We start from the raw sequence: 8,426 nt of genomic DNA on the forward strand, positions 1-8,426 counted from the left end.
TGTACACAGCTTTATAATCCAACATAGATTTCTCCATCTTAATGTCTCTGCTACCCTCTTTCTCCAGTGTCAAAACTATCCTGTTTTCTGTTCGCTTTTAATCTATCCCACTCACCCCCAGATGTGGAAGGCCCAATCCAAAGATGTAACCTTACCATGCAAACACAGATAGAGCAAATATTTGGTCTCCTCAGCTGACCAACAATCTTCTTGTCACTTGATTTCTCCACCATATTCCAAACACACGTTTTCTTTGTTTATTTTGCTAAGTGTGACTCGGATGAACCTGCTGACGTCTACTGTGTTGTCACGTTTTTTTTTTTTTTTTTTTAAAACAAGTTTTACTTGGTTCTCATCGGGAACCAATTTTTCACTTCCTGAATGCTCTGATTTTCAGCGTGAACATGTCAGTCAGTTCAAGATAAGGTAAGTAAGTAAGTAAGTCTTTATTTATATAGCGCTTTCACAGACATTTTCTGTCCCCAAAGACGCTTTACACAGCATTATTCAGCATTATTCATTCAGCATTATTTATTCACTCTATACCCTGGTGATGGTAAGCTACTATTGTAGCCACAGCTGCCCTGGGGCACACTGACAGAGGCACGGCTGCCATGCCACTTGGTGCCATCAGTCCCTCCGACCACCACCATCACTCACACACACACACACACACACACCACTTTCATACTAGGCAATGGGTGATACCCTGCACCGGCACGCTTCTCTGTCAGCCTGAAAATGCTCATTGTTGTCACTCTAGTGCATCTGTTGTTCATCTCCATTAAAAGAGGAGCATCCTTTTGTTTCTAAGACATTGCCCTGTCCATATTTGTATATCCAACACAATTTTTTTCACCACATTGAGATCTGATGTGTTTTCAAAGTGTTCCTCCTACAAATGGGTAAACAGAGTTCAGCAGTGACTGCTTGCTCTGGTTTCAGAAGTACATTTTCCATTAATTTTCAAAATTCAAATATTAATAATTAATAGCAGCTACACAGTAACTAATGTCCATAACATGGCTGCCCAAAAGGCTGTTTAAAATGCAAGGTCAGAAACAAATGTTAATATAATTATGTCTTGTGGTCAGTAGCTGATTATCTCCAAACAAGCTTTTGAACTTTTAAAAAATGTTTTATATTTTTTATTAAAAAATAAAAAAATCAGAAAGCCAGTGAAAAAATGGTAATGGGAAATGATTTAGTTCCAGAACTGTGGGGTTGTCACTGTTGAGCTCTATACCTTTCGTAACAAGTGCATGCATTTTCTTTTGTATGGTCTTGTCTTTTAACATTCATTGGCCGTTTAATAAATGAATACATACAAACAAACAAATCATTCTGCAGTATTAATGGCAAATTGCAAAATTCCAACGGCCATTCCAACACCACTGCAGGTGACAGTGAGACACTTTATTTTTGCTTGGGAAGCAGAATGTGCTGAAACAACATTCCCCACTCTGTTCACTCATATGCCAAAACCTGACAGGGAGAAGAGGAGTATGACAGAGGGAACGTGATAAAGCACTACAGCAGGCATGTCCAAACTATGGCCCGGGGGCCAAATGCGGCCCTCAGACAAATTTTTCTTGGCCCTCCGGCTTCCAGGTAAATTGGCCCAAATTACCTTGCATCAATTAAAAAATATTTTTTTACTGCAAGTTTTTGAAAATCTACCTAGATAAAGCTAATATTTAATATTTAGTGTGTGGTTTTAAGGATCTTAGCATGAATAAAGACTGATAGCTCATTCTAAGGTGTTAAACATGCACATATTTCAATTATTCCCTGTACTGAGCATCAGTTTATGGCCCTCGATAGGCCCTCTGCTTGGTCTGTGTTTAGATATGTGGCCCTTGATGAAAAAAGTTTGGACACCCCTGCACTACAGTCTACAAGACTAGCTAAAGTCAGGCCTATTGTCTCCAGAATCCAGCTGTCAGACCAAACCAAGTCCAGAGAAAGAGGGGAGGGTGCTGTGACGGAGCCAGTCCGTCTATGATTTTAGGTGGCGTTTTCCCCCTACACGTAACCGCGGCCTGCACTGACGTGCCCGCGCACACACACGCTGATTCATCCCGCACACACGAGTTCACTCCCCGTTTCCCCGCTGTTTCATTCATCCGCGTCGTATTCACTATTATCGCCTTTTCCCCTCTTTCCTCCGTTACTAATTCGCCAAGGGTGCACACTTGAGCGCGTTAGAGTAGTTTATTTCATACTTGTCTATTACCTAAGACGCCGTCTCTCTCTCCTCTGACACGGCGCGCTTCTGCCAAACCGAGCCTCTATTTCCTGTTAGTTGAAATAGGCGCTGTTCGCGCCGTGGTGCTGACCATGTGACGCGCGTTATGTAATATCATTTTCTTCACGTTTTTCAGCTATTATTTTTGACATTTAATGTATATTATTACTGTATGCTCAACGTAGCATAGACAAGGTAGGTTTATGATGAAATTGTTTGTCTCTATAATGATTTTGATATGTTGCTCAGTGGGAGGAGACAGGGGGTATAAAGGGGAGCCGTTCCTGCTGTCAATCAGTCTGCCACCAGTTACAGAGCAGGTAACGTCGGTGTGCTGAACAAGGAGCTTAAAGTAATGCTGAACTCGATCCTGTTTTCTTTCTGTAAATACTTTTTGGACTGTTTTGCTCACTGTAAATATTTTTGCACTGTTTTGGGGATTTTTGCACTTTGGACACTGGCACAATAAACCACCTGCACTCGGAATTTCAATCTTGCCCAAGTTTTTAATAGAGCCCCGCCACAGTGCGCACAAGTCAGAAGAAGGCCGCTCCATTCAGTTTGGGGATTTCGATGTCGTAGTGGCTGGACCTGTCTAAAGTGGAACCCATGATTCACTTCCCTGTTAGCTAAGCCAGTTCATAAACAACAACAGAGGCAGGGTGTGAGAGGCAGCTTTTGCCCCCTCCCATCCACACTGCAGGGGAAGTCCTACAGCACTGTAGCTCTCCAGCTTCCACATGCTCTTCTGAGAGAAGCTGCTCAAGTATAGCTGACAGACTACTAGCAAAGGACTTTCTGCACAAGGTGGAGGCCTATGAAGAAGCACTATGAGCCAGAAAACTACAGACCCAGCATCAGATAAAGCTGGTGCAGGAGCTCCTTCAGAAGATGGGCTCTATGGAGTGGAGATACCAGTCTGCAGAGAAGGAACATGAGCGAGGGCAGAGGCAGAGTGAAGGGAAAGGCTGCTTTGAGACACACAGGGAGTTGTACAGTCTGATAAACCAATTAAAGGAACGCATTGTCCAGAGACCTGCCATGCTCACCCAACAAGTCACACCCGCCAGTCAAACCATACCCACTTACCTGTGGCCCCTCCCACAGTCACCATGGTGACCCACAAAAGGCATCAAAGAGTTATAGGAGTTTGACTTTTTATTGTCTTCAAGGCATTTTCAGTCCTGGAAAAGCTGTTTTCCACCAACTTCACATTCTCTCACTTTGCCATTCTTAATGCGCCCAGATAAAAAAAAACTGTAGATTCCAGTACAGTCTCACTGTTAACTGCAGTGATGTTGAAACAGCTCTCACGTCAGTTTACGACCATAAACATAGAATTTACAGGACAGAGACTTCAAAACCATAAAAGTGAGTTTGTGTGAAAAACACGAGAGACCTGAAGCATTTTTGCTTTTGACTATGGCTTGGGACCTGTACAACATACATTTGAAATGAAACATTTTTATCATGCTGTGCCAATATGAGAGTCTATAACTCTTTGCCTTAATACATTTTCGGCCCCTAAAAAGCTGTTTTAGAGAAGCTTCACAGTCTGGCAGAACAGTGTTACCACACATTCTGAATGCTTTGCAGGTTAAGACTATAGTTAATATACTGTAGCTCTATTTGATCTTATCAGTCTAAAGTAGTGTATTCTGTCTCACTGCTGACAGTGAGACAGAATACATCTCTGCATTCAGAGTTCACTTCTGTAATGATTCGGGTATGCAGTTGTATTGGAACTGTTTTTAAGAACCTAAAACAATACCAAAGGCGAGGAATGGGCAGAGATAGGTGCATAAACAAAATGTATTATTTCTAATGAAAGAAATCCAAGAGTGTTTAATGCTATGCTGTCAGTACATAACAGAGTCTGGTGCATGATAAAGTAGAGCCCATCATTACTTTGTGTGTTAAAGTGGAACTCCAGTGAAAGTGAGGGCGATGTGCAGCAGCTGTGAGCCCAGCTCTGCTTGAGCTCCTCCGGGCAGGAATTCTGCAGACAGCTCTCTGAAGGTGCTGCACACACGGCGCTGGCTGATATGTGCCCGGTGGATGGCATGTTTCCAGATGTGCCGGACTGGACCAGACAGGACCAACAAAGACCTGCGGGGCATAAGCACAGCCACTCGCAGCTCGTCCTCCTCCTGCTGGAAAGACAGGGTGAGAGTGGTGTCTGACAGCATGTTCACAGTGACCAGCCGCTCTCCCCACAGCCACGTGTCATCCAGATGTGGATCTATGTGTGCCCCACGCTCAGGCCTGTAGTCCAGGTTACACTGCTCCACTGGTGAAAAGTCCTCTAGAGCCTGCTCCTGGTGCATCCGCTCCACCAGCCTGCGGCTCGACGCAGGTAGTCCACTGAAGTGGCCCACACACACCTTCTTCTTCTTAAATTCACCTTGGGCCCAAAGTCCTGCAACAGCGTGACAATGAAGCTCAGCAGTCCTGCACTCCGAAGCCCAGCATAATTCCAGTAAGTAGAAAGAAGTAGATGGATGGATGAATGGATGGATGTTTTTCATAAAGTCAATGGGAAAACTACTTCTGGAATCAAGTGGTGGGCACATATTTTGCATTACATTTTACTGACCTGCTTTCTGCGTCCAGACTGAGACAGGGTCCATGTGCTCTGGTCCATGTGTGAGACAAGCTCTGCCTCCTCTTCTGCTGATAGGAAGTCCTCCCACAAGAACACTCCAGGAAGTGCAAACCCGCTGGCCTCTCCATCTTTGCACACTGCACACTTCTCCTTCACATCATACACAAAATGGTGTACAGCCTGCAAAATCAAATGACATTATCATGGTAATGACACAAGCTCCTGTCTGTGAGGGAAAATACTGAAGTAATCTACTCAGCCCTACCATCGATTGTATGTATAAATGAACATATGCTCTAGCCACTGCATTCAAAATAGGAAGTGAGCATGGACAGAGAGAGGGATGACAATATTCCAGTGCAAGTCAATTGGAGCCAGGGTCAGAAGGGAACTGTATTGGGGCCCCTCCACTGGAGCGTACGCTCTGTGAGTGGGGCTTGTGCCAGTGAGGAGCACCACATGAGCCATGGCTCATCACTAGGTGTGTTTAAGATCCTGAAATTCTCGCCTGGATCATCTGCGAGAGCAGGCGGCTACAGGAAGAGGAAATGGCTCAAATCAGCTTGGACACTCCACAATCCTGAGAACAGCCAGGAGGCTCGGATCACACAGAGTCCCACTGACAGGACAGATCTTGTGTTCATTTGAAGTATTACACTAAATAAAACTACATTAAACTTTGTGAACACACTCTTCTGCTTCCCCATATGCCACCAAAGTTTACACGCTTTGGTCAGCTCTGGTGCAAATGACTTTGAGTGGATCAGGATCATACACCGATCATGTGCGGACTCATGTGAAGCATCTGTGTTGATGATATAAAAGTAGATAAATCTGAGATGGAGAAAGAGGAGCGAGGGATGCTCCTGGGCAGCACATTTTATCAAAACATATCAGGTCCAATAAGCACAGTCAGCCATGAGTGCACGTGTGACACCACTGCATTTCCCGTCATACATTGGGGTTTGTAGTCCATGAAGGCAGGTGAAGGCAGCTGCAGTTGCATTTTTTTCCCTTCACCTTCCTTCAACCAACTGCAGCCGCCTTGATCACACGATATTACCAGTAAGAAGGGAATTAGCCTATCATCTGAAAATGTTTCAGCCTGAGTTTTTTATTTCTGTAGACTAAAGATCAACCTAAACAACTGATAACAGATGATTCACTCAGCCTTTACTTTTCACATGTTTTTGCAAAATCCGACATTTTTGAAAACTGTAGGTGACCTGTCAAACGAGCACGAGCACACACGTGTTTACTTTGCGCTCTAAGGGAAAAATCCTTTCTGAGCAGGACGGATTTTGTTCGCTATAGTTTCAGGGAGTGTCAGTACGCCAAGACAGATACAAGCAGCAATACCCTATCCAGTTATTTTAACAGATCCATGGGAAGGAAGTATTTTTACAGAGTCCCAGTCTATGGTAGAAAACTAGGAAATTCCGCCCCGATCATGAATGCAGCATGTTACTCATGAGGCGTTCATGTGGAACTTCCTCTCGAAAAGTCATTTACATTTGTCCGATACCACCTGAAAGCGGCATCACTAAATGAGTTGCGTTTATTCCACAGCAGCATTATGGTTATTTTAATAGCTCCATGCTCTGTGGTCTGTTGTTTCCTCCAAAAGGACTTGTTAGATGATGAGCGGTTGTGGATGAAGTTTACAGTTGTACAGCCGTACGGCTGCTGCAGTCGGCGCTCGTGAAAAAAGCATAAAACGCTGCGTAACTTACCCGCGCTTCTTTAACCTCGGTCTGTCCTTTTTCACACAGGAGGCAGCTTCTAATGCCTTTACAAGCACACACCGGGGATGTGTTTACTGCTGTGGCACTGTGGGCCGCCATTAGCGTCCTCTGCTTCTGGGCCTGTGTGAAGGTCCCCACCTAGCGGACAAACTGACTTACTGCAAGTAACTGAAGGCATGTGCTGAAAATACGTATTTTGGACACTGATTTTGAGTAATTAACGTTAACTGTATTGATGGTTTTCAGATTCTAGAATGTGATGATGTCATACTACCAGAAGAGGGGCAAGAACCAGATTTCTCTATTAATTACACTGTACATGTAATAATTACATGCAATAATAAATATGTAATTAATTACATTGTACATTGTACATGTAATATCTAAAAGGTAAACTGACAAACGTTCAACTTGATGAAAACCATCAACTTCATGCATGAAAGCAAAATCCTGCATTTTGCATTTTAACATTATTGCTGTTAGTTTCCCCCATCTGTATTAAATAATAATGGTGGGTTTCAGATGACATCACAGCCAGCCATAGACCAAAGTGACTGAATATAGATGGGGAGTAAGTAAAATTAATATTGTTAAAATGCAGTTTTTTGTTGCCATACAGTGAGTTCTTGTGTCTAGATGCTGATGAAGACCAGTTTGGTTGAAACATGTTGGCTGTGGCCATTTAAATAAAGGCCTTTTAACTATATGTTTCCTCATGCGATTTTTACTTCTTTGGAATGCCTGGAGTCTGTTGTGTTTTAAGTTTCGATCCTTTTTCCATGAGCACCCTTTACCTGCTCCCACTGATTTGAACACTGCAGCATGCAGCAAACAGACACATTTTAGTTTTTTTCTGTACTGATAGAAATGTTCAACATTTGTGAATTTACATTTTGTATATTTCATGGCAAAATACAATGTTATTAATATGAAAATCTGGCTCTTGCCCCCCATCTGGGAGTATGATATCCTCACATTCTAGAATCTGAAAACAGTACAGTACTTCAATACACATCTTAGTCTTCAAACTCCAAAGTAGGTCTATTAATGCCAATTAGCATTTTCCCACTAACATGCAAACTAACCACAGAAAAGTTGAGCAAAATTATGGGTAAACACGTTGACCTAGTTTTCATTAAATTCTTGTTGTTGTGAGGTCGGTAGTAGGCCAAACTGTTTGTCTAAATGCTAGATATATGCCAATTACACTGACACCCTGAGCGCCTGAGAGAGTGGCAGCAGGGTCACACTAGCTCCTGGAAATGATCTGTAAAGCTGGTCATGTGATCGGCTCTGAGCTGGAGACATTTGTCATAGTGAAGGACTCGAGGACACTGGACAAACTGCACTACATCATGGACACTCCTGCTCACCCACTGCACCAGACTATAGAGCACAGGTGTCAAACATAAGGCCCGGGGGCCAGATCCGGCCCTCCAAGACCTTTAATCTGGCCCTCGGCTGATTTTCTACTAAAATATTTTAATAAAATTTTCTATTAAAATATTGGTAATTTTCTGGGCTGCTGAGCATAACAGCATCTCCAGTGTCTCTGTACGTGGCCCCTCCCACCAGAGCAGCACAAATGAAGACTTGTCTCTTTCCAAACGCTCTTAAAGGACGATCGTTTTGACTGTTGATCGTGACACCCTCATCAGAAAAATAACAAAAATGAGAAAAGTGGACACCAAGTGCAGGATTTTCCAAGAAAAATGGACTTGTTCCAATTTGCATAAAAGTTAACGTTAAAACATTGTGTTGAAATTGCATGCAAAGAGTTCATCAATTAAAAAAAGATTTCCGTAATAGATTTGCGTTTCTCTGCACA

The 8,426-nt window shown here is 43.2% G+C and overlaps 1 protein-coding gene across 1 annotated transcript; it reads right to left on the bottom strand.

Annotated features, from left to right (window-relative positions):
• Positions 1–3,388: 3,388 nt before the first annotated feature.
• On the bottom strand, positions 3,389–6,719 carry alkbh4 (alkB homolog 4, lysine demthylase). The gene is given in 4 exon segments (XM_020932276.2): positions 3,389–4,649; positions 4,652–4,667; positions 4,845–5,033; positions 6,587–6,719. Coding segments are annotated over 4 exon segments (801 nt in total). The 5' UTR covers positions 6,698–6,719; the 3' UTR covers positions 3,389–4,164.
• Between the last annotated feature and the right edge of the window lie 1,707 nt (positions 6,720–8,426).

This window comes from Boleophthalmus pectinirostris, unplaced genomic scaffold (assembly GCF_026225935.1).
Source record: "Boleophthalmus pectinirostris isolate CB_2022bp ecotype Guang Dong unplaced genomic scaffold, ASM2622593v1 HiC_scaffold_12, whole genome shotgun sequence".
NCBI classification, from domain to species: Eukaryota; Metazoa; Chordata; class Actinopteri; order Gobiiformes; family Gobiidae; genus Boleophthalmus; species Boleophthalmus pectinirostris.